At 36.1% G+C, this 27109-nt stretch overlaps 1 protein-coding gene across 4 annotated transcripts in view; it reads left to right on the top strand.

Annotated features, from left to right (window-relative positions):
- The first annotated feature begins 6763 nt into the window (after positions 1-6763).
- LOC137635721 (uncharacterized) overlaps positions 6764-27109 on the top strand; it is a 63273-nt gene continuing 42927 nt past the window's right edge. For 3 of the 4 annotated variants that reach the window (XM_068368170.1, XM_068368169.1, XM_068368168.1), the window contains exons 1-7: positions 6765-7165; positions 10774-10861; positions 15678-15864; positions 21027-21171; positions 21816-21976; positions 22561-22686; positions 23171-23275. In XM_068368170.1, the coding sequence (XP_068224271.1) occupies positions 6789-7165; positions 10774-10861; positions 15678-15864; positions 21027-21171; positions 21816-21976; positions 22561-22686; positions 23171-23275 (1189 nt within the window). In that variant the 5' untranslated portion in view covers positions 6765-6788. Of the gene's footprint in view, positions 7166-10773; positions 10862-15677; positions 15865-21026; positions 21172-21815; positions 21977-22560; positions 22687-23170; positions 23276-27109 lie in introns of all 4 variants that reach the window. The other variant, XM_068368171.1, reaches the window with a different exon arrangement.

Genomic DNA, 27109 nt, shown 5'->3' with positions numbered 1-27109 from the left:
AGGTTCGAGCCACTACAATCAGCCTCCTTTAAAGATCTCACTTTAAAGACTCTTTTCCTGTTTTGCTTAGCCACAGCTAAAAGAGTCAGTGAGATTCACGCCTTCAGCAGGAACATCGGATTTTCATCTGAAACGGCTACATGTTCTTTACAGCTTGGTTTTCTAGCCAAAAACGAGCTACCTTCTCGTCCTTGGCCGAAATCGTTCGATATTCCAAGCCTTTCAAATATGGTTGGAAATGAACTAGAAAGAGTCTTATGCCCTGTTAGAGCTCTTAAGTTCTATTTAAGACGAACAAAACCTTTACGAGGACAGTCAGAAGCTTTATGGTGTTCTATTAAGAAACCTTCTTTGCCTATGTCAAAGAATGCAGTTTCCTATTATATCAGACTTGATACGAGAAGCTCATTCCCATCTGAATGAGGAAGACCATGCTTTGCTGAAGGTAAGGACACATGAAGTTAGAGCTGTCGCAACTTCAGTGGCCTTTAAACAAAATAGATCTCTGCAGAGTATAATGGACGCAACCTATTGGAGAAGCAAGTCAGTGTTCGCGTCTTTTTATCTTAAAGATGTCCAGTCTCTTTACGAGAACTGCTACACCCTGGGACCATTCGTAGCAGCGAGTGCAGTAGTGGGTGAGGGCTCAACCACTACATTCCCCTAATTCCATAACCTTTTTTAATCTTTCTCTTGAAATGTTTTTATTGTTGTTTTTGGGTTGTCCGGAAGGCTAAGAAGCCTTTCGCATCCTGGTTGATTTGGCGGGTGGTCAAATTCTTTTCTTGAGAAGCGCCTAGATTAGAGGTTTTGATGAGGTCCTGTAGTATGGGTTGCAACCCTTGATACTTCAGCTCCTAGGAGTCGCTCAGCATCCTAAGAAGATCGCGAGGCTCAGTAAGGAAGACGTACTTAAAAAGGCAGAGTAATTGTTCAAGTCGACTTCCTTACCAGGTACTTATTTATTTTATGTTTGTTATTTTGAATAACTGCTAAAATGAAATACAAAATCCTTAGCTCATAATAATGTACTGTAAACAATTAATGCTGGTCTCTACCCACCCCCCTGGGTGTGAATCAGCTTATATAATCACCGGCTAAGTTTAATATTGAAAAATGTTATTTTTATAATAAAATAAATTTTTGAATATACTTACCCGGTGATTATATATTAAAGGACCCTCCCTTCCTCCCCAATAGAGACCCAGTGGACCGAGGAGAAAATTGAGTTCTGTGTTTACATTGAGTACTGAGTACCTGCACGACAGATGGCGCTGTTGAAGTACACCCCCTACCTGCATAGCGATCGCTGGCGGATTTTGAACGTAGAGTTTTTCTGTCGGGCAGCAGAGCTGCAGCTTATATAATCACCGGGTAAGTATATTCAAAAATTTATTTTATTATAAAAATAACATATTATTATTATTATTATTATTATTACTAGCCAAGCTACAACCCTTGTTGGAAAGGAAGATGCTATAAGCCCAAGGGCTCCAACAGGGAAAAAAAGCCCAGTGAGGAAAGGAAATAAATAAATGATGAGAACAAATTAACAATAAATCATTCTACAGAGTAACAACCTCAAAACAGATATGTCATTTATAAACTATAAAAAGACATGAGTTACTTGAAGGTATTTTCAGTCTTCTATTACCTCCGAACTTTTCACGTTTAGGCCTCTGCTATCCCTCTGTTCCAGGTTCCTTTTTTTTCATCTTTCGTACGACAATTGCATTTTTCATAGTTTCACATGGGCGCTGAATGGCCCCCCAGGTAAGATAGCCAAGCTTTAGGCATAAATTCATAAAACCAATCCTCTCCGTTAAAGAAATATATGAATGGTATATAGAAGAGTAAATATTTGCTGATATTGTTCTGTTTGGTTACAGTAGAGAGAAACTGCAGCGACCTGAAAGATAATTTGAAAACACTCGTAAATAAAACATCTGGAGTAAATACTAGTAAAAGGAAGGTAATGGGAGTAAATGGAAATGGGTAGAATGGAATAATGAATGAAAGCATGGATTTTGAAAGAATATAAGTGGTTGATTCATATGTCTTTGAGTATATATATAGTCAATTCTTTTTAGTGAGGCAGATTTGCACCGACTCGCAGCGGTGCCCTTTTAGCTCGGAAAAGTTTACTGACCGCTGATTGGTTGCACAGGATAATTCTAACCAATCAGATCGCAGGAAACTTTTCCGAGCTAAAAGGGCAACACTGCGAGTCAGTGCAAATGTGCCACATTAAAAAAAATTGAGTATAGTAGATAGTGGAAAATTGAGAGAGGAGGAGAGTCACAGAATATTATAAAATTATCAAAAGACAAATTGTGTATAGAAACCAAGAAGGGATTATATAAGCAGTTACTGAACCAATCTCCCTTTAGGGAAATGGTGAGTGCATATGAAATGAGTGGAAAACAAGTGAAAAAAAATATAAGTTAATATTACCAGTCTTAGAATAAACATCCTAGTTACTACACCAATAATAAAAATGTGGTTGAAGAGTAGGTTAGTGATAATAGGTATGCCCAAAACAAGTAAATAAGAAGACATTGTAAGAAATTTCAACAAATGAAGATAGACTATCTGTAAGTACATTTCCGTAAGTTACAATGTATGGTTACAGAAAAACCCTCTGAGTATTAAAAATGTACAGTAAGATGTCGAAAGATGTATAATTTCGTGAAAATTGCCAACCACAAATATTTTGGTTATTTAGAAAGTGGGAGACAATGAATGAGTTTAGGGCCACACTCGGTTATCATAGGCGTCCGTGTAATAATAATAATAGTAATAATAATAATAATAATAATAATAATAATAATAATAATAATAATAATAATTAATCAAATTAAAAGAAGGTCTGGTTTGCTAGTTGATTAGAGGGCCGAAATAATTACATTATTTTTTTCATCTTGAAGCACGTTCATATACCGCCGAAAATATCAATTTCTTTTCTCAAGAAATGGAAAATATCATATACTAAAAATTCTCAAATTTTAACGGATATTTTTTACGTTTCTGGTTCATATTTTACAGTATTTGGTTCAAATGCCGATTTTAATTTTGATTAGTACAGAAATTAAAACTTGCGGATAGCGTTTTTTTCTTTTTTCCGAATCTACGCATTTGTTTCGTATTATTCGTAATTTTATCCGGGTGTTAACAAAGTAAAAAATTTTTTATACCGTAAATTAATTTCAAGTGAATATTTATTTATTGTAAAATAGATATATTATCAAAAGACATAAAGAACGTTCTATTTTCTAAGGTTTTGATGATGTTTATTCAATCTTAAGCCATAATGAAATTAATGGAATCGAACAGAGTGAAACTACCTTATTATGGCTCGTTTGGTTTCGTTTCAATATATATATAAAAATCGTTTGCCTTCTATCGCCTACAAAATTTGTGGTACTATCTTATTAATTATTAAAGTTACATTTTTAAATATAATAAGGTCTTGTACGAAATTATCTTAACGATTTTAACGCCTGTTAAAGGTTTGACAGATGCTTCGTTCAAAATGAACGCACCCGACCTGTTCAGTTGACAGCTGAGCTCAACAAGTGGTTGCATCTCCGTGAATATGAAATATAAATGAAGGTAGGAGGAAGCAGCCTTCTGGATTTAAAATAATATGAAGAGAGAGGAAACAACACTTTTGTGAAAAGGGAAAGGTGAGTTGAATCAATATTTAGTAGAGAATCAACAATGGTAAGTTTATATATTGGATTAAGACGATGCCGCCATGGGTAGAGAACCGGATGAGGTTGCCTGCTTGCGACTGTAATAAAATCATTTTTTTTTCCTATACCTGTAGGATTTTACATAGTTAATTTATTAATGAATAGATAAAGGGAACAGTTATGTAATTTTACTGACAAATCCCCCTTCGAAAAGTGGTAAATCAAAATTGTCAGCTTATCCCGAAATGTCAGAAAATGTCCACGTCAGACGGTTGTAATCAATCGAAATATCATGAAGCTAGCTGATATTTAGCTTAAAAATTCACTGCATCCAGACTAGAATATTAGACTATATAGCTAATGTAAAAGTAGCTATATAGGAAAAGGCTGCAGCATTGGTAATAGAGAACATGGCTACCCAAGTCAGGTTAGGTGGAGGTATCTTAGTTTAGGACAGTTCCCCTAGATTTCCTTACAATAGTTTCGGTAGCCTTTATAATACATTGTTCCAGCTTGTGTGTGAAATTCTTAAAAGTTAACAAAAAAACCACATTTTAAAACGGAAAAAAACAAGAATGCAACCTAATCTAAGGTTCCCCCACCTAACCTAATATAGGAACTGTATCCTTACCTACTTGCGTACTTTGTCCCCCTCCCCCATTATACTCAAAGACTAGGTCTCGACCCATTGTTTGCTTCCCAACTGGCTTCACTCCTAGCAATGTAACACTAAATTGTATTTCTAAAATCGTAAAACTCGCTTCATATCATTTTTCAGACCAAGATAAATAACGACTTCCCCATAAACAAAATTAATTTGAGAAGCACCGTCGTAAGAAAATTTAAGTCTGTCCCAACGAACTAGGTTGTTGTGGCCCAATCGGTAATGTCTCTGCTTGGTGTTTGCCAGTCGGGGGTTCGAGTCCTGCTCAAGTCTTGTTAGTGCTATTAGTGTCTGCAACCTTACCATCCTTGTGAGCTAAGCTTAGCGGGTTTGGGGAGCTTATAGGTCTATCTGTTGAGTCATCAGCAGCCATTGCCTGGCCCTCCCTGGTCCTAGCTTGGGTGCTGATCACATGATATATGGTCAGTCTCTAGGGCATTTTGCTTGATAGGACAATGTCACTGTCCTTTGCCTCTGCCATTCATGAGCAGCCTTTAAACCTTTAAACCTCTCCTTTTGTAATACAAGGAAAGCAGTCGGCATTTACATAAAACACAGGATGGAAATTGCCATGTTCTTTGGCATTAACATTGACCCATACGGAAAGCTAAATTAATATCGATAGATGGATAGATATGTCAATACAGTATCTGCTAACTGCATGACCAATAACAGTTTTGGTAACGAGCTATGATGGTATCATAGGTAAGCTGTCCTTGAACAGAGATAGGACAGACATTTCTGCATTAGCTAGAGTTAATGTCTAAATTCGATCATCTTCAAATCTTAAGCTGTTATGGTATACCCCAGTGATGGTAATTCCTACATTTTCCCCGTCTAAATTCTTGAAAACGTAGCGTAGAGGCGCGTTGTGAATGATTTAGGAGAGATGGGGTCTCCCTGTCTAATGCCTTTACCAAATGGAATTTCTTACTATATGTAATTGTAGGGTTACTGTCCTACCTGTGTCGATATCTTCATCTGTTCCTTTATTTTGAAGGGCTTTCATTATTGCTGAAGTTTTGATAATGAAAAGCTTTTTCGTGGTCTGTAAATACTAGATAGAGAGATATACACACATATAAATATATATATATATATATATATATATATATATATATATATATATATATATATATATATATATATATATATATATATATATATTATGTATGTATGAGAATACATACGCAAAGACATCATATTTATACAGAAGGGGATCCCACAGCTGTCAGTTTCTTGATAATTCCAGAAAAGTCAGATTTTAGATAAAAGAAAAATACTGGATTAATGGAAAACAGACCAGGGCTTAGATTTAAATTTTGACTTTCGGTACAGATTAAAAAGGGTTCAACAATATTCCTTTGGGTATAGTCATTTGCAAGGAATATTGTTGAATCCTTTTTATAATCTCCTGTACCAAAGATCTAAATTTAAATTTGAGCCCTGGTCTGTTTTCCATTAATCCGGAATAATTCTTATTAAAAAATCTGAATTTTCTGGAATTATCAAGAAACTAATAGCTGTCGGATTCCCTCCTCCTGTATAAATAAGATGTTTGTATATGGTATTCTCATTGTTGAGTTTGTTTGATGTCCCAAATGGACGAAAGTACTAACTCCAATCTATTCTCATTGTTGAGTTTGTTTGATGTCCCAAATGGACGAAAGTACTAACTCCAATCTATTCTCATTGTTGAGTTTGTTTGATGTCCCAAATGGACGAAAGTACTAACTCCAATCAAGTCTTTTCATTTTTCCTTACGTGGCTATAATAAATTTTATGCTAATCACATGTCAACTTTCATGATTTCTACACACACACACACACAGTATAGTTTTTATGGTTTTAAGGTGAATTTGGTGATTTGATATGTATTCTCATTGTTGACTCAATAGTGTTTTAACAAGCTTTGGTTGATGCATAGTTTATTTATTATATGTATCTTATCATTATGTATTTGGTATTTGAGTTTGAATGATTTAATCATGTTATTGGTATTCCCGGGGTATTTGTTTGTTGATTGTTTTTTTTTTATTTTTTATACAAAACTAGGCTTAAGACGGCCTTGAAATTATGACGTTAAACTACACAGTACATAATTTCAAATAAACCGTAATGTTTTGCGAGATGAATATATACCTTATGTTATCATTTTGACACGTGTTTCATATCTTTTCTCCCTGATAAGGGAATACTGTACAATACGTGTGATAGTACACTGATAATTCTATGTTTCCATTGTGTGGTTAATCTTATCTTTTGTGTGCAAATGTTTCCTATATGATAGGGGATACATCACCTAGAAATTATTTCATGATGCATATTATTAGATTTCAGACTTACAAGTGCCTTGATTCTCGACTAGCTGGTCGTAGCAGTGGTTGAAATTTTCACAACTGAGCTAAATTAGTTTTTTTATTTTTGAAATGTCGGGAACACCAAGTGACAACAATGCATTTGACTTGTCTTGTTTTGCTGAAAAGAGTTCCTTGCATTCCCTATCAGTAAGCACTCTGGTTGATACAGTTACTCATAGACAAGGAAGTCATGATGATGTTGGAGGGCAGATCTTAAATGTAGATACTGGTTTGATTATTGGGGAGAGACTTGAAATTAATGACCAGAGCATATTTCAAGATCAAAAGTCATGTTCAGGCCAGAATATCTTTACGTTATCATATGTAAATGGAAGCAAAGCTAGTAATAGGAGCAGTGAAGAGCAGACTTCATCGACCGATGATCCGTTGGGTAGCAGCTACGTCTCGTGTAAGTCACTTGACGGAGACATGCCAGATGGAATTCTGTAAGTAGCATAGACCTATTCAGCCATTTATTTGAAGTGTTTATATGCCAACAAACTCTTGGATGTGTCGAAATTATCCTTATAACCAAGACCTTGCATAAGTACTTTGAAAAAAAAGAATTTACGTGTTAGAATTTTCCTTCTTAGCTGATGACAGACATGTCACTTGAAATAATGTTGGTAAACAAAGGGGTCTTGGTGTGTTACAGAGATTCAAGTGATAGATAGTGAGTAAAAACTGCTAATTAATGCTAGAAAATTCATTATAAGAAGATAGGGATACAAAGTCTTAATGCATACCATGTGGCTCAAGAGTGACCTCAGAAAGGTAAAATAACATTATTGGTAAATTTAAGTGTAATATCTGCGGAAGAGTGAAGGAAGATGGTTGCGTGAAGATAAATGGAGTTACAGCTTTTAGAGTAAGAACAGTTTTGTCGATTTATTTAAGGCCGAAGGAGTGGTAACTTCGACTACGCCTCTTCATTTCTTCCATCATGTAATTCAACCTCTTTTTAACTATGACCTAAGGGTAAAACTGTTGGGTTTTCATCCAGTTGCACCAGGGCATTGAATGGGATCCCCACCTAGCTCCGTCGAAGCGAGTAGGAAATGTCATAGCCTTTCGTGTGTCGCAAGTCATTCTGAAGGATAGAAAATGTTCACCTTGGTTCAGGAGTTTGTGACCTGCCATTCTGACTTCGATTCCTTCTTCATCTCTTCCCTACAAGAAATGACTAGCAGAGATCAGGATAACTTGCCTCCTTGTTCTGGGAGGAAACAACTACTCTTCCTACAGCAATGGAAGGATTAAAGAAGAAATTCTAGAACTGTTTCTGTTTTCCTCTGACAATCAGACTTCCTTTTCCACCAACTAAGGTGAGGAAAGTATCATCCTGAATTCGATATAGTAAACCTATCTCCTTCACAGGACAAAAAAATCTCTTGTAAGGAGCAGTAGCAACATAAGGCTAGAATGAGGGGTAAGATCAAATATCCCTTTTACCTGTTCTTTCTTCCACTTTCTTGAGGTGCAGCGGCCAGTCCGTTAATAGCTGGATGTTAGATATAGGTAAGCAGCATGACTGAGCAACTTTCCTCAACAAAGTAGCTTTAAGATCAGCAAATGTATGCAAACCCATTTCTCATAGTGACATAAATTCAAGACATATCCTCCACTCGGATGTAGGTTGTTCTATGACCATCTTCCACTCGAATATAGGTGTTTCTTGACCTTCTCGGTCCATAATAGTGACCTATCCTAACACCTACTTCATCTTCTTGCCCAAGTTGTTAGTAGGTTGACATAAGTAATCAATTTTGCTCATGTACAGAACTGAAGTGCTTTGACATTTCCCAGGAAAGTAGATCAGCCATTTTGTTATAGGAACTTTCTCTTGCCTAATTATAAGTGTCCTATTAAAGGACAGCTTTATTTTTGTGTAGGAACAAAGAAATGTATTATAATAACTTGTATTTGAACACCACAGGATTTGGAATGCTTGCTTACCAGAATGAATGAAATATTACACGAGGTTGGGCTCAAGATAAATATAAGAAAGACAGATGATGATGATGATAACAGAATATGCAATGGAAAATTAAATATCATTGGAAGGAGAAAGGATTAATGAGGTAGAATCATTTAAGTATTTAGGAAATATGATCTCCAATACCGTACAGGGTCATTAGTATTGGAGTTTAGTGAAAGATTGAAAAAAGCAAATCAGAAAATGGCTAGATAAAGTACAATTTGGAAATCAAACTGCCTGAAATTACATATAAAAATCAGGCTATATATCAATTTAATAAGATTGGTGTTACTGTATGGACATGAGTCGGGGTATGACATTTAAACAATATCCACCAGATTTAGTAGATTTGAGAAAGCCCTCAGAAGAATGGCGGGACAGGATTAGAAATTAAACAATTAGAGAGATTACTCAAGTGCCATATGTGGATAAGTTCATGGTAAGAGGTAGATGGAGATAGTTTGGGAATGCTCTTCGGACTCCCCATGAGAGATTGGTTCACCAAACTTTCAACTGGGCTCCACAAGGCACTAGAAGAGTTGGAAGATTTAGGCCTACATGGCTGAGGGCTATGAAGTGTGGTAAAGTTGGAGATAATGATTGGCGAAGTATTGAATTAAAAGCTCAAGATAGACGACTGGTGAAATCTAACCGAGGTCCTTTGCGTCAATAGGCGTAGGAGGAGACGCTGAATTTGTGTACAAACCTGTGTCCTTGAAGTTACACTTCCCGCCTCAACCAACACTGAAGTCCTAGGTTTGAGGTCAAAGTTGAAGCTCAGTGGCCTTCCGCGTGGGCTAGGCTTAACCGTCACCTTCCAGCTAACTACCGCCACCACCTCGTTAAGAAGTCTCCTTGAAGTTACACTTCCCGCCTCAACCAACACTTTAGTCCTAAGTTTAAGGTCAAAGTTAAAGCTCAGTGGCCTTCCGCTTGAGCTAGGCTTAACCGTCACCCTCCAGCTAACTACCGCCACCTCGTTAAGAAGTCTCCTTGAAGTTACACTTCCCGCCTCAACCAACACTTTAGTCCTAAGTTTAAGGTCAAAGTTAAAGCTCAGTGGCCTTCCGCTTGAGCTAGGCTTAACCGTCACCCTCCAGCTAACTACCGCCACCTCGTTAAGAAGTCTCCTTGAAGTTACACTTCCCGCCTCAACCAACACTTTAGTCCTAAGTTTAAGGTCAAAGTTAAAGCTCAGTGGCCTTCCGCTTGAGCTAGGCTTAACCGTCACCCTCCAGCTAACTACCGCCACCTCGTTAAGAAGTCTCCTTGAAGTTACACTTCCCGCCTCAACCAACACTTTAGTCCTAAGTTTAAGGTCAAAGTTAAAGCTCAGTGGCCTTCCGCTTGAGCTAGGCTTAACCGTCACCCTCCAGCTAACTACCGCCACCTCGTTAAGAAGTCTCCTTGAAGTTACACTTCCCGCCTCAACCAACACTTTAGTCCTAAGTTTAAGGTCAAAGTTAAAGCTCAGTGGCCTTCCGCTTGAGCTAGGCTTAACCATCACCCTCCAGCTAACTACCGCCACCTCGTTAAGAAGTCTTAACACCCATTTATAATTTTGCTATACTGTACGTGTACTCCTATTAAAGGGCTCAATTTTGTAGTTAGGAAAAATACAAATTACTATTAAAAGTCTGTGCTAAATTTATTGGTTATTATAATTTGATATTATTATTAGCCAAGGTGCAACCCTAGTCAGAAATACAAAATACAGAAGATCCTCAACTTGAAAAATTAATTAGTTCCAAGAAGTTGTTTGTAAGTTAAGTTGTTTGCAAGTTTTTTCGGTTGGATTTTTGTTCGGATCTCCGAGTGTTTTTAAGTTGGGGGACCTTATGTAATACAAGTCCAAGAACCGCAAGTTGGTAAAGCGAACTAGTGCGGAAAAGAAATGGAGAAGTAAAGAATAAAATATATGATATAAAATAGAATGTATCAAGATAACAGTTGTATATGTAAATCATAATTTTATTAGGATATAGTTTATGAATGCCTTTGAGAAATAAGCATCTTAACATATGTTGCAAATTTGCAATTGAATATAATTGTAATTATTGTCTTTCTCCCTTACAGGTCTGACATAGATTCGATAATGTCTCGACAGCTCTCGGAATCTCTGGCTTCCTTGGAATACTATCGCACTGACAATACTTCTTTACAAGTAAGTTATTAGTTATTTCTGCTGAAGATATGGTGAAAATAAAGTAATGTATGTAATGAAAGTCTCGGTGTTCTTTGTTAAGATACCCTGAAATACCTTGCTGAAATGGAAGCCTTCGAGCCATGAGTCTTGTTGTGTATGTACTGTATGTTGAAAAGTATTTAATTCATAGAAAATTTTACTCCTATTTTAATTGGGTTTTGTTTATTATTTTTCTTGGTATGATTGCAATTGAAAGATTTTTTAAACATCTAAGAGCATCATGTTTGTCATCACTCTAGTGGCTGAGAATCTGAGCTCAAATTTTCTTCCCATGGTCCAGTTAATTCCAATATTACTTAATGTCTTTTATTCAACTCATATAAAAATATTTATGGGAAATCATCAGAAAGGATGAATAAAAATAAAGAAAAAACAAAATGGTAACAAAAAAATTATTTCAAGGAATCTTTCCAAAGTTAATTTCTTTCTTGTGAAGGAACAGATTTGACTGCAAGACTTATGAAAATCCTAAGATGTGATATTTCCACTCTTCATAATGCTTCACAAGTCATAAATGGAGTGATCACCTTGTATGGTGGCGACCTTGGCAAACGCACAGCCTTCGTAGTTCTAATTGGTATTTCTCCTACAGTCAGCAGCAGCATTAGCACCTTCATCATATGGCTTGTGTTAGGGATTAGGATTGCTTTGTGTGGAAGGTCAGGAATCCTTAGAGGAAGCTTTGTGATCTGTATACAAAGTGCACCTACTGTAGAAAAGAGGAGTTTGTTTCTTCTAATCAGCAGGAAATGTGAATGTCTGTTTCTGGTGTTGAGATGGCGGCCATCCAACTCTTGGGTATTATGGCAAATACTTATCCATCAGTGGCAAAGGCCATGACATAGGCTGGCTAGTGTATTGTGTGATCTAGAATATTTTCAATTCTGGATTGGTGACTCCTTTCTTTGGGATCCACAGCTTTTGGTCTTCTGGAAATGTCAGTGTTACTGATCAGGTGGAATAAGTGAGTGGAGAGAATATGTGTGGGGTGATGTAAGACCAGACTCCCAATTCTGATGAAGAGGAGGAATCTGAATCCCTAATTCAATCCATGTTAAACAAGACCATTGAAAAGAACTCTTATAGAATGAGGAAAGACCATGCTAGGACGATGTGCTCTACAAGGCAAATCTAACAGCCTTACCCAAGAGTTTATTATCCTGTGATATCAGAGGCAAGTGGAGAAAAGGTCTATTCATTGCCAGAGAAGGCTAGTGCATGGTCCCATTTGTTGCCATCTCTTCTCTTTTTGGTCCCCTGGTCAGGTTTAGGAGATTGTCAATGTACTAATCTGGGAATCTTCCCAGTGTTGTTTAAATTTAATGAAAATGTTTCGTCAGAATTAGCTGGTAGATCCTTATAAGAAGAGTCTGGTCTTTGAAGGTAGTCTCTCTCTTGGTCAGCAAAAGACTTCAGGACTAGTATCCTTGAATGTACCTTTGAAATCAACTCTGTGGACTCTTCTGGGGGAAGTATTTCAAAACATAGAGTGAACTCATAAATCAAGGACCTTACTCTGTTAGATTGCTTGTCGTAGCTGTCAGAATTTTCAGAAACTTTTGAAAAGATGTAAGCAATCATGTTCACTTTTGAGTAGTTTAATCACAGCTACTCAGAAACTGGCATTAGTGACCTCCCCATTGTTAAGACCCTTCCTTAAAATAGAGGGGCTTCCCAAGTGGATGGAGAATGTATCTTTCAAAATTAATTCTCCATTATGACCAGGGCATTACCTTCCACCTCTTCCCTTTTACTTCTTGGTGCATTAGCTGGGATTTTTCCATTTCAGTGCGGTGCGGAATGGCCTCTTCGGACCTAGCACTGGGCCATATGTCCAAAATTACAAATATTTGGCCATGTTTAGTGTATGTTTTAGCATAGAAAATAGTAGAAATTAAAGAGGATCCAGCATCAGACTGTTTAGCAAGGCCTCAAAAGATTATACGACAATTGTGGTTGTATTTATACGGATGGCAGGCGTCCTATGCAGATCATGTAATGCACGAACACTTACAATTACTTTACTGTATTTGCTTTCAATTTTTATTCTGTGTCCTATTTGCCTGTTCAACTTCTGAAACTTACACTACTCCAATATTCACCTCTTTTATAAACAACACTTCTGGGCAAGACCAGTAAGAGTATAGAAGTGGGACTCCCTGAATTTATTTTTTATACCAACAGTAAAGAAGAATATTCTTGAATACTTTATCTGCAGATTTATCAGGCCATTTGAGAATTGAAGTAATATACAATATTGCATTTTGAGTAATTATAGCCCTATCCTTTTTTAAATAAGATTTGTTTGTCTTTAATCCTTCAGTCAATGTTAAAAACCATTTGGAATCAAGATAGTTTTCACTGGAGGTATCCTATTTTAAAACTTGTACCTTAGTTGAGATATTATAGTTCTATAGTTAGAAATCCCAAATAGAGAAATATAATACTCAATTTAGGAGCAGGGATCTCCAAAACGCCTGACATCTTCAAAAACACAAAATAACACAGAGCTACGAAAAACACATCCGAACGTTCACGGGTGCTAACAAGGAATGATGGGAGAAGGATAGGTAGTGGTGGTGGTGGTGGTTTGGGGGGGGCAGTAGCTGTACGTGAACGACACCTCGTGGTAACGGGGGATTTTGAGGAGGGAGACGTCTAATTGGAAAGGGGACCTCTGGTAGTGGTATCACTCTCCCCAGTTTTAATACCGACACCCTTTAGGGGTGAGCGAGCTGGGTATATTCCTGGCATTTCATGCAACTTTTTTCTCTGGTATATTTAGCAGTATTTATACCTTTGAAATGGTGCTTTAAGGAGCATTTCACTGGGCAACACAGGTTCCTCGCCCAGAAATAGATTTTTCCTTCGTCAAAATCCCTTTTTTATATCTAGTTGCAATAGGAATTGTACATGGCCTTCTTTGTGAGATTATCTTGTTTGATTTCACTTGTCTTTAGTGTTCATTAGTGAATATCAGATTGCTTGGATTTGTATTTGGTAAATGTATATGTATGTTACTCTTCCTTTCAAATTTATATTAACCCTTGGGGTTTGCCTCTTCGTTATGGGTAGTAAACATATTTCCTAAAATCCATAATAATCCACATATGTTCTGCAGTTTGAGGAGAAAAAAATACAATGCGCCTCTTATTCAAATCCCAATATTAATATTCATGTAACTGTAACCTAGAAACTGGGTTTTTACAAAATACTATTCTTTCATAGGCTGCACCAGTAGAGTTGGTTCTAATTACCGATCTCACTGATAATGTAATCAAGGCTTGGAGGCATGTTATATCTCTCTCTCTCTCTCTCTCTCTCTCTCTCTCTCTCTCTCTCTCTCTCTAACTACTTGGTTATAGAATTTAGGTTGCTTTTATTGTGAGATTGCAAAATTTACTGCCTTTTTAGGCCCATTGACACTCACATTGTCCATATTGTTCTGTCTTTAAATAGAACATATTGCCAATCTGACATTTGGTGTTTTACCTGGCACAAGCATTATTCCACTTGCTGGTCTTAAAGCTCAGTATAGATAGAGAGAAGAGTAATCTTCCTGTTAGGTGGCCGGTAGTTGTATACCCTTCATTGTTGCTTCATGTTTTTAATAGAAAGCAATCTTGTCTTGAGAACTGATACTTGACAACCTTAATTGGCATCAGTCTGCAATAGGTCTAAAATACCTTCCATTGGGAACTCAATTTATTGCCATTGTAGAATATAGCCTCCTTTTCATGGAGTATGAAGGCCATAATTTGGGAACAGATGACTAGGCAAAGATCATTGTAGGGGTGTTGAAAACATTATAGCTTAAGAAAGATTATCATCCGGTATCAGATGGCGGTTTTATTTTACATTGTGCATTGCTTTTATTTTTTATTTTGGATGACAATGGTTTGTTTTTGTAGTTCTGATAAGGTGTAGGGCCATTAGTACATTGCATGAAACACTACATAAAGATGTTTGCACTGTTCTTTTGACCCCTAGCTGCACTTAAATGTTCAACAGGCCGCTCATGAATGGCAGATGCAAGGGACAGTGACATAGCCCTATTAAGCAGGACAATGCCCTTGAGACTGACTCTATATACATATGATCAGTGCCCAAGCCCCCTCTCCACCCAAGCTAGGACCAAGGGCCAGGCAATGGTTGCTGAAGACTCAGCAGGTAGACCTATAGGCTACCCCAAACCCCCCATCCTTAGCTCACAAGGATGGTGAGGTTGCAGCGACCAAAAAAACAAAAAGTGTTTGAGTGGGACTCGAACCCCAGTCTGGCGTTCACCAGTCAGGGATGTTACCATATTGGGCACCACAACCCTAAACTTGTTGTACTGTATATCTTTCTTTTATATCTCAATTCTTGCTTCCTTTCTTCCATCTTGCTGTCCAACCGCATCTAGCATTCACCTCATAGTCTATGACTTGAGGGTTCTACCCTAAATATACTTGGGGATTGAATAGCCTCATAGTGCTTGAACTATTTATCCCAAATTCATAAATCCAATCCAATGGCTATGAACATCTTGAACATAATCCTGCTTAAATTTGCTTATACGGTAGACTATGCTTTATGGCAATTATTTACGTGTTCAGGTCTTGCTGAAAAGATATCTGCCTCCCTATGGTGAAAGCAATGACTAGATGAAATAGAGACAGCGTAAACATTTTGCAGGTGTTGGAATGAATGAATGAATGGTTTGAAGTTGTCTGGCTGTGAGTGTTGGACTTGATGATTTTAAGATATACCTATTACTTTTTTTAAATTACAGGTAACTGCAAGAGAGGGACTGCAGACACATCATATTCCAGCTGCTGGTCGAAATGTTAGACAATCGAGGCGTATACCTTTTTGGTTATGGTTTGCAATTGCCAAGTGTTTAGGAATCAAGCTCAACGCCAATGATCGACCTATTTTTGCTACAATATTATATACTCTTACATTTTTTACAGCATTTGGTAAGATACCCTGTTGATAATTGCACTTTTTTTTTTGTATACTGAATAGAAACTTTATCATTCTGTTTTTCATGAAAAATTGAAGTCTTGAAATTTTTTTTAGTTTTGTCACGGCTTTGACAATCCTATATGTGCTGAAAGTTCTCAACTTAAGAACATTTGGAGAGACTAACATTAATCCAACTTGAATCCTAAATCTCATATGTATCAAATGTTCATACACTATAAGGTAAAGAAATATTAGAAAAATATTTATAATCTAATACAGTAAGCAAAAAGACATTTGCAATAATCTGATATTTATTTCATATGAAATGGGATTATTTGTTGACTTTTATTGTGGGAAATTCTTTAGGCTTATTAGGCTTATGAGTCGGGTTAGGCCTACCGTGGGACAAAATTTATCGGAATTCATCTTGCAAATAATTCAACTTACAAACCACTTCTTAGAGCCAAATAAGTTTAAGTTGAGGACTTTTTTTACTTAAATTAATGTCCCAATTACACCCCATTTTAAGTCTTTTGTGTGACAGACAAAAAGTAAAGTATATTGCTGTTGTAATAAGATGATACTCTCCAGTATAGTCTTAATAGCTCGAATAATTAATGTAGTAAAACGGTAATGAAAAACAAACATACAGTATAATTACAGTACAGTATACTGTATACAATAACTTTATCACTAACACATATAAACTATTTAGCAATAAACCCATTCCATTAAAATTTTTTAGTGAAAATATTTGTAAGAGGCTCATACTTACAGTATGTTTAAGTAGATGATATAAAATGCATGAGGAAAAATATAAATTTGCATTCAAGATACAAGAAAAATCTCTCTCTCTCTCTCTCTCTCTCTCTCTCTCTCTCTCTCTCTTTGTGAATGAGGTGAATTATGTTAAAGAAATAATAGTGTATAACACGGGAATTTCAGACCACAATGTCATAGAATTGATAGTTCATTCCAAAGCAAGTGATCACAGAATTAATAAAAGCACAAAACTTTGGGAAGGATATGGAAAATATAACTTTTACAGTAAGAATATAAAATGGTCAGAAATAAATGAAGAACTGAATAAAGAATGGAAAAATGTATTTATAAGTGATAATATACAGGTAAATACGGATATACTGTACAAAATACTGGAGAAAATTGTTGAAAAATATGTACCGAAAAAAAACAATAAACAAAAGACGTGCATACCAAGAGACAGAAGGATCTTATTTCAGAAAATTAAAAAGTGGAAGAAAAATCTTGCAAAAGAAAAAAATGTGTGGAAAATGAGGGAAATAAAATGTAAGATAGAAAATGCAGAACAAAAGATTATGCAGTCGAAAGAAAATGAAAAAAGGGACTTAGAAGAAAGGACACTTCAAAATATAAAAAGAAACCCCAAAGTACTTTACTCCTATGCAAAAAAGATGAATAAAAGGAGAATAGAAATAGGCCCTCTAAGAATTGAAGGACGGCTAACGAATGAAAAAAAGGAAATATGCAACATATTAGCAGAAAAATATAAGAGTGAGTTCACGCCAAGAATTGCGAATGAGAATAATGAAACAGAAATGAGAGAAGAAAATGTTGAATATCTAACGGATATAGATATTAATGAAGCAGATATTGTCACGGCTATAAACGAAATTAAAAATGGATCGGCAGCCGGACCAGATGGAGTTCCAGCGATTTTGTTAAAAAAAACTGCCAACACTATCGCGAAGCCACTTGCAATACTGCTAAGACAGAGTATAGATATGAGCGAGATATATGTTAAACATAAATTAGCTTATATAACCCCTATCTTCAAAAGTGGATCAAGACTAGAGGCAAGCAATTATAGACCTGTTAGTCTAACATCACATATTATGAAAGTGTATGAGAGGGTAATAAAAAAGAAAATAATGAACCATTTGGTCAAAAATAATTTGTTTAATATGGGTCAACACGGTTTCGTACCTGGAAAAAGTACACAGACCCAACTGATAGCTCACTATGAAAACATATACAATAATATGATAAATGAAAAAGACACAGATGTGATCTATCTAGATTTTGCAAAAGCATTTGACAAGGTAGACCATAACATATTGGAGAAAAAAATGAGAAAGCATAATATTGTAGGAAAGATAGGAAAATGGGTAAAAGAATTCCTGCAAAACAGAAAACAGATAGTGGTTGCAAATGACGAGAAATCAGATGAAGCCCAGGTAATATCTGGTGTGCCCCAAGGTACGGTATTAGCTGCACTGCTATTTGTTATTATGATCTCAGACATAGACTGTGATGTTGAAAACTCCGTAGTGAGAAGTTTCGCCGATGACACAAGAATAAGTAGAGAAATTACTTGTGATGAAGATAGGAACTCACTACAAAGAGATCTAAACAAAATATATGAATGGGCGGAGATAAATAGGATGGTATTTAACTCCGATAAATTCGAATCAATAAATTATGGAAACAGAGAAGGAATGGTGTATGCATACAAGGGACCTAATAATGAGACCATCACAAACAAGGAAGCAATTAAAGACCTTGGTGTAATTTTAAATAGGAATATGTTATGCAACGACCAAATAGCAACACTGTTGGCTAAATGTAAAGCAAAAATGGGAATGTTATTCAGACACTTTAAAACAAGAAGAGCTGAACACATGATTATGCTTTACAAAACTTATGTGCGTAGTACACTCGAGTACTGCAATGTGATATGGTACCCACACTACCAAAAGGATATTGCGCAAATAGAGAGTGTACAAAGGTCCTATACTGCTAGAATAGAAGAAGTTAAGGACCTTGATTACTGGGAAAGACTGCAATTTTTAAAACTATACAGTCTAGAAAGGAGAAGAGAATGCTACATGATAATACAAGCATGGAAGCAAATAGAAGGAATTGCTGAAAACATCATGGAGCTTAAAGTATCAGAAAGAGCAAGCCGAGGTAGATTAATAGTACCAAAAAGCATTCCAGGTAAACTGAGAAAGGCGCACAGGACATTAATCCACTACGCACCAGCATCGATAATGCAGCGACTATTTAATGTGCTGCCAGCTCATCTAAGAAACATATCAGGAGTGAGCGTAGATGCGTTTAAAAATCAGCTCGATAAATACCTAAGATGCATCCCAGACCATCCAAGACTGGAAGATGCAAAATACACCGGAAGATGTATTAGCAACTCTCTGGTGGATATACGAGGTGCCTCACACTGAGGGACCTGGGGGAACCCAAACAAAAAATAAGGCAAGGTTCTCTCTCTCTCTCTCTCTCTCTCTCTCTCTCTCTCTCTCTCTCTCTCTCTCTCATTTAATTTTTCAGTCAGTTAGCTCGTTCATGTCGGACTTGAGCTATCTTATGAAGAAAAGAGCATTTTTTTGGTAACAAATAAGAAAGTTATCGGAAAAGCGTTTCCTTTTAATACAAACTAGTTATAAGCTGTATAGGTAGTGACTAAAATTAAAACAAGCCAGCCAGGTCGTACTCGGTCAATCGTTAAAGGATTTAGTGAGGGTAAAGTAAGATAAAAGAAAGAAATATACGCATAGTTTTATGTAGTTAATTTGTCCATACAACACTTGTATTGAATTGATGCATACTTTATAGAATATAGTTGGGAGTATTGAATAAAGGAAATAAGGAATAAGGAGTAAACAGACTGAAATGATCAATATGTGAATAACATTAATGGAAAGGAAATAGAAAAGAAGGAAGAAAGGAAGATGAAATGTTACATGGTAATATGATGTACTGAATATGGAAAAAAAAGTCTTGTCTTGCACTTGGAGTTTTTTAAACTAGGATGTGTGAGGCCAGTTATTATACAAGAAGGAATCAAATTTTAGTAAAAGGAAATAACTAGCTGAAAATAATTTGGCAAAAACAATGAAAAGAAGGGTAATAAATTTAAATTTAATGTATTTAGAGGGTGGGAGGAAACCATATTAGTGAAAATTAAATACACTATAGATGATTTAGGAATTTTATTAAGGATAGGAAAGAGAGTGAAAGTAAGAGTTCTTCCAGTAATATATTTTACAGTTACTGTAATATAACCTACAATATATTTAGTAATTATATGAAAACAATGTAGTGAGGTATTTAGGGTGTTAGTCAGCTAACTGTAGGCAGTGATCTGTTGCTTAAGGCCCTTCCACATAAGGGACAAATGCACGGCAGATAGACACCGTTACCAGTTTTGTTGTATGGGTGACGATCACGAGTGTAGATGACGTCGTAGACGAGGAAACAACTGCAAACCAGCGAAGTGCCCATGCCCTTTGTAGAGGCACTGAGTAGGCACCTGACTATTGTCAGACGCAACTCTGACTGCACTCTGCCCGGTGTCTGGCCCATCTCATATGGTCGCCTGCCTGTGCTTACCGACTTCCTTGGACTGTTTGATCTGGTAGCACTGTTTCAAGGCGAAAGAATTACAGGCATATCAGAGTGTCCGCCCAGCACCTGCCCTTTGTGTGGAAGGGCCTTTCGTTGGCTTTTAGTTGACTGACATTAGGCCAGTAATATTACAAGGTTTTTCAATCTTCGCGCTAGTCTTTGGTACCTATAGTCCATTTCTTTTATCGAGGCAGATTTGCACCGACTCGCAGCGGTGCCCTTTTAGCTCGGAAAAGTTTCCTGATCGCTGATTGGTTAGAATTATCTCGTCCAAACAATCAGTGATCAGGAAACTTTTCCGAGCTAAAAGGGCACCGCTGCGAGTTGGTGCAAATCTGCATCGCTAAAAGAAATTGACTATAGCCCACATGAAGATTGAGGGCTGGCTGTATGTGTTGTATATTAAAGTTCAGATTATCTTTTTTATACAAGCTGCTTAACCCTTTTACCCCCAGGCTATTTGGAACTTTCCAGCCCTTGACCCCCAGGGGTTATTTTTTTTTCAAGCACATTTTGTAGTATATTTTTTTAAAATTGCTCTAACAGCCTTAATTTTCATCATAGAGAGGTCAGGGTGGTCTCATTCTCTTGGAAAATGCCTGAAGTTTCTCAAAAAATTATCAAAATTATGAAAAAAAAATGTAAATAGCAGTTTTTTGCAAGGACGTACCGGTACGTCCATGGGGGTAAAGGGATGAGTTTTGTGAAATGTACCAGTATGTCATTTGGGGGTAAAAGGGTTAATTAATTTTTTTTTTTTTTTTTTCAGGGTATGTTCTATCCAACTCGTGGTTTACTTGTTACGACATTGTAAGTGACTATAGTAAAACAACTGTTGTTGATGGGACAGTCAGCATCTTTTATTCGATTCTCTATGTATCACTGGGTTTATATGCAAATAAACTGGCATTCAGGTATGTACCATGATAGTGTATTTTGTTTACATTATTTGTTTATTTATTGCTTTGTGAAGTTTTATGTTGTAGCATGTTTTAGGTTGATGTAACTTTTGCTTTTATACTTTTTATTTCTGTAAACTGGAGTGATATTTGCGTTGTCAGACATATAAAGTTGTAATTTGAGGCTTTTAAAAAATTTTAACTTCAAGAAATTTTAACTTTTAAGAAATTTTAAATAGCACTGTAAAATTATTCAGTCTTATATATGGATTCTACATTTTTAATTTATTTATTATACATTTGAAGTGAAGGTTTTGAGGGTACAATATTTGTTTCATTATAAGGAAATGAATTTTTATTGATATGATTATTATCATTAGACATTTATCAAGATTACAAAGTCAACATTAGTAAACCATAATAGGGGTCTTCAGAAGGATTCATTGAAATATGGCTAGAAAATAGAATAAAACAAAGATCAAGACGTTAGACAACCAGGATAATAGGGGTAGATATAAAGTAAAAAAGTATAAAGCCAAAAAAAATTATTATAATAAAGTGGATACTTTTTACACAAGGGGAAAATGAAAAATCATGGTACTGTAGTTAATATATCCTAGAGCGTAAATGTTCATTTAATGTTCTTTTTTTTCTGCTAGACTCTTCAGTCACAAGAAGTTCCTCAACATGTTGCGACTACATTCTAAGACCATTTTAAAGATGAATGCGTCCGCGGTAATGTTCTTTCTAATGTTTATGGTTGCCGTAGTAAACAATGTTAGTGCATTCTCAAATTTCCAGGATAAGACATGCGAAACAAGTAAGTTTGAATGAGGTATTCTAAGTCTTTAGATTATATAATGATAATATAAAGAAATTATATCTTGGTGTTAAACCGAGTACATATAGGATGGATATTATAATTTCATCATCTTTAAATTCATGCTAATAGCTTTGATAAGTTTTTATCCTTCCCTGATAATTATCAGATTTCCTAAATATAAAAAGACGTCCAGTAGCAGTTTATTCCAGTATGAGTTTAGTCGTGTATGTATCCAAGCAAGAATTTATGGCTGTAAGCTATTTAGAATACACAGATGTTACAAACATACTTATGATCCATGACAAACATTAAAATCATGCTTTTAAAGCATTGCCCAACACCCACAGTCATTTGCATGTAATATAATTTGGGCCTCTGTTATTTATGATAAATTACAAAAGTTTAATCTCATTTGCCTTTAGTTTAAATAATATCCCATATGTAGATTTAATAAATATACATAAATATTACTGATAATTTAATATATGAATTATTTTTGTTGTGATTATTTTTGTGATATTTCTTTCAAGCAGTGTCGTCTTTACTTTTATTTTTTAATTCTAGCATTTTTTTTTTTAAAGTTGCAGTTGAAGTTATAGTTTGCAAGTTGAGGTACATTCTGCGAGTAGTATATTCGGTTTTTGCCGTCATGTGGAATTCCTTAGTTTCCTGTGTTGTTATCTCTGTCTGCAGAACACATGTTATCGGTAAGTTCTCCTGAGGTACAGTATTTAATGTGTACAGTATTTAATACAGTATATGAAAATTATGTGAATAATACTATTGTCTTAACCCTTTTACCCCCAGGCTCTTTGGAAATTTCCAACCCTTAACCCCCAAGGGGTTATTTTTTTCCCAGCACATTTTGCAGTATGTTTTTTTTAAATTGCTCTAACAGCCTTAATTTTTGTCATAGAGAGGTCAGGTTGGTCTCATTCTCTTGGAAAATGCCTGAATTTTCTCAAAAAATTATCAAAAATATGAAAAAGAAAAATTTATAGCATTTTTTTGCAAGGACGTACCGGTACGTCCATGGGGGTAAAGGGATTGCTTTTGTGAAATGTACCAGTACGTCCTTTGGGGGTAAAAGGGTTAATGTGTATTTAATACTGTATATGAAAATTATGTGAATAATACTATTGTCTTAAGAGATTTCAGCAATTTACTGTCTGTGAATTTTTAAATTTCCAGGGATTAGGAAATTCATGGAAGCGCTAGAGCAAGATGCGAGAGTCTACGAAGCCAAATACATGGGCTTGACGCATCAAGCAAACTTGGAGAGACCAGTACTAGAAGGTAAATCTGTCATCATCATCATCATCATCATCATCTCCTCCCACGCCTATTGACACAATAGGCTTCGGTTAGATTTCGCTATTCGTCTCGATCTTGAGCTTTTAAATCAATAAGTCTCCACTTATCATCTCCTACTTCACATTTCAGGATTGGAAAACTTGGAATATCAGCATCATCATCGTCATCATCATCTCCTCCCACACCTATCGACGCAAAAGGGCCTCTGTTACATTTCACCAGTTATCTCTATCTAGACTTTTAAATCAATACCTCTCCATTCATCATTCTCCCACTTGATGCTTTATTGTCCTCAACCACGTAGGCCAGGGTCTTCCAACTCTTCTAGTTCCTTGTAGAGCCCAATTAAAAGTTTGGTGGAACTAATCTCTCTTGGGGAGTGCAAAGAGCATGCCTAAACCATCTCCATCTACCCCTCACTATGATCCCATCCACATATGGCACTCAAGTAATCTGTCTTATTGTTTCATTTCTAATCCTGTCCAGCCGTTCAACTCCCGATATTCTTCTGAAGGCTTTGTTCTCAAATCTACAAAGTCTGTTGATGATGATGAACAAATTTGGAATAGATAGCGAACGCAATAAGTATGTGTAGTTTACTGTAATAATGCAATAATTATGTATATACACATGCTAAATAGAGCTATATGTATAGTACTGCACAGTACAATAAACCTGGATCTTTCTTAGAAAATGCTAATTGTGATATTTGATTTAGAGCTTCTCAAAAAAAAAAAATATTTTGCTATGCAAAGATAAATGACTGGATGAGAGGAAAGAAATGACTGGTCTAAGCGTTTACCTTTGTCTCCACCCCAATAAGAGAGGTTTGGAAGAAAAAGCTAATTAGCAATTTCCTATGTTACCATATGGTGAAACCTCCTTTGTCTCTGAAGAACATCTTTTGTACCTTCCTTTCTTCCTACTCCCCTGATTAATAATGTTGAATTTCCTCTGGCTTCTCAATCCATGCTGGAAGGAGGTGAATGGTATATGCATCCTCTATCGTGAGAACCCCAGGTACTTGCATAACTAGCCCATGTCCCTTCAGGTTTTGTTGCTGATATTCAGACCATCCTTTGCATTGAGATCTTCCCATCCTGTATGTTGTAATAGGTGTGCAGTGAATCCTATCAGTATTGCTTATCTATCATAAGGCTCAATACTACACATTATTCTAGTTTTCTTCCAGTTATGATCAGATTGTGCAATTATTTTCCTATGTGGTTTAATCTATGGAACTTCAGAAGTTCAAACTTGTTGCAAATGCTTTATTGTCGAAGAGATTGACATAAGTCTCGTCTTATATTTCATACATGACTGACCTGTCATAACTTTTCTCATGATGTACTGTATTTTTTCTATTTCTCATTCATAATTTATTCATTATGTCTATTTCTTTTCTGCACTGAGCTGCTTCCCTTTTTGGAGCCTTTGGGCTTATAGATAACTGATTTTCCAATTATTGTTGTAGCTTGGTTTGTAATAGTGATAATAATGATAATGGTGACACAAAGTAGAATACTTAAGGGATATTTTGCCTTCTTTGGGCTTACAGTAACTTGTGATCTTTCCTTTATCATTTTTCTCTCCTCAGCCAATGTCTTGTGCTCCTGTGTCACTGTTTGTTACTTTGTCAGCAACCGAGGCTTTGATGGCTCTTGTTGAGTGAACCATTGTTGCTTCCTTATCTATGGGAAAAAATGTGTGTTATTGTCTGACCTCTACCTTTCAAATGGATATGTTTTTGAAGTTAGGGACATGAGCAGGGAAAAAGGTCAAGAAATAGAAGTACAATTCTTCTTCCTTTTCCTTCACTTCTTAAACATTAACTTTTTCTTCCCTGAAGAAGAAAAAAATAAAGAAGTATGTACTTTCACTCAGTCCCATTGGGCTTTACTTTAGCATCCTTTTGAGGTGATAAGTGTAGTATTTGTGTATCATTGTTCAGTATCATGAATAAGTAGAGGGCTAATTGCAAGCTTGGATCCATGGATGGGAGGGCCATCGCATCACCCCACGTCTTGAATTTCTTAAGATTATTGATGAAAGGAGTAAACAGGAGTTATAGGTCACATGTGTGCTTTGTGGCTTGGAGCATGCAATTGGACTATCTCTACTCTGTGAGACAAATGATTATTGTAAGTTATTCAAAAGTGTGCACTGACATAAGCGTGCGGTACTTAGTAACAGTGAAATGCTTGGTTCAACTTTGGTTAAACTAATTTTATCACTTTGGTCGTTTGATGTGGGTTACGTTTGTCCCTGATCTGTTCCATTGTCAAGCTCGCACAAATGTGTGTTCGCAGCACTTTTCGGCCTCAGAGTGCGTATTCTCATGGATGGGACAGTCCACCAGGGTGTACTGCTGTGTCTTCTACCCTTTTGAGAGGCAGGTTCAGTCTGGGAGCATGGGATCAGATTGGGCCTGATGTTCCTTTTAGCTCAGAACTTATTCAAGCTAAGTAAATGTCATTTATCTCTTTGAGTAAAATGGCTTTAAGAGGGGCAACATTGGGTCAATCATCAAACACACTTTTGTCTATTGGTAGATCTTGAAGGCCAGTGACTTTTACATTTAGATTGCCTTGGTCTGTACTTTTTGGGAGTTTTTGAATAAAGTAAATTAGATGATCTCCAGGTTAGACAATTCACAATTCCAGACAGTATAGGAAGCTCCTGCTTCTACCCTTGACACAACAAAGGATACTGTTGGGTGAGTGTAAATAAGGTTAAAAAACTGTACAGTCTGGTTCTAAAGAATGTATTTGGTTTGTATGTTTAAGAAAGGTACGGATTACTTTAATTAAGAATTAATTTTTATCAGATGAACCAACCTAATTCTTTCTTCAAAATCCCACCCCACCTTTAATCATCATCAGCATATCTAGCAAAAATGCAATATACTTTATAAAATGGGTTGTATTTGAAATGATTTTGGTGACAAATTTATTCTATTCTTTTCAAAACTGTTTTTAAATATTTAACTTAGCCGGTGAATATATAATAGCTGCAACTCTGTTGCTCGACAGACACATACATAAAAAAACTCGCGAGCGATCGCTATGCAGGTTGCGGGTGTGCCCACCAGCGCCAACTGTCGGCCAGATACCACTCTCGGATGTAAACAAAACCTTCAATTTCTTCTCTGTCGACGTGTCGACAAGACGTACTTTTACTCGCTGTTGAACCTGGAGTTTTTCCCATCATATTTGGTGAAGTACTTTAATTTGGTTTGAGCTTTCGCAGTACAGGTGTTTTTCTTCAAATAAATCCTTGAACTCGTTTTTGGATAGATTTAATTTTTGATGACAGAGAGTATGGACTTTCTTTGACTTTTAAATGGCCGACCCTTCCCTTAGACGGAAGTGTGTTTAGGCTTTTAGCAATTATCTTATCACGTTATAAATTAATTATAGATTTTCCTCTATATATTTTATATCTCACCGCCTTTATTAGGCCTCTTCGATTAACTTTCCATTTATAATAAACATAAAAATAAATTTTAATGATTTGTTTATATGCGACCTTTCCTGAGAGTAGGCGGTCCTAACTTGGAAACCGAAGTTAAACAACGTTGAGCCCTTTCAATCGTAAATAGCTTTTAAAGAGCTAATGATTTAAAACTTTTTAAATGAATATTTTTTAATAGATATTTTATGAAAGATTTTCTTTGAATAGTCTTCGTACTGTTTCAAAGATGAACTAACGTTTAGTTTATTTATGCTACGCAGTTTGCGCTCTATCGTTACGATAGAGAGAGAGAGTATTACGGTTTCACTTTGCAGAAAGAGTAAATCGATTCTGACGTTTTGT

The sequence above is a fragment of the Palaemon carinicauda genome, unplaced genomic scaffold (assembly GCF_036898095.1).
Source record: "Palaemon carinicauda isolate YSFRI2023 unplaced genomic scaffold, ASM3689809v2 scaffold164, whole genome shotgun sequence".
Lineage (NCBI taxonomy): Eukaryota > Metazoa > Arthropoda > Malacostraca > Decapoda > Palaemonidae > Palaemon > Palaemon carinicauda.
The sequence above is the reverse complement of the archived record's forward strand: the minus strand, read 5'-3'. Positions and strand labels throughout refer to the sequence as shown.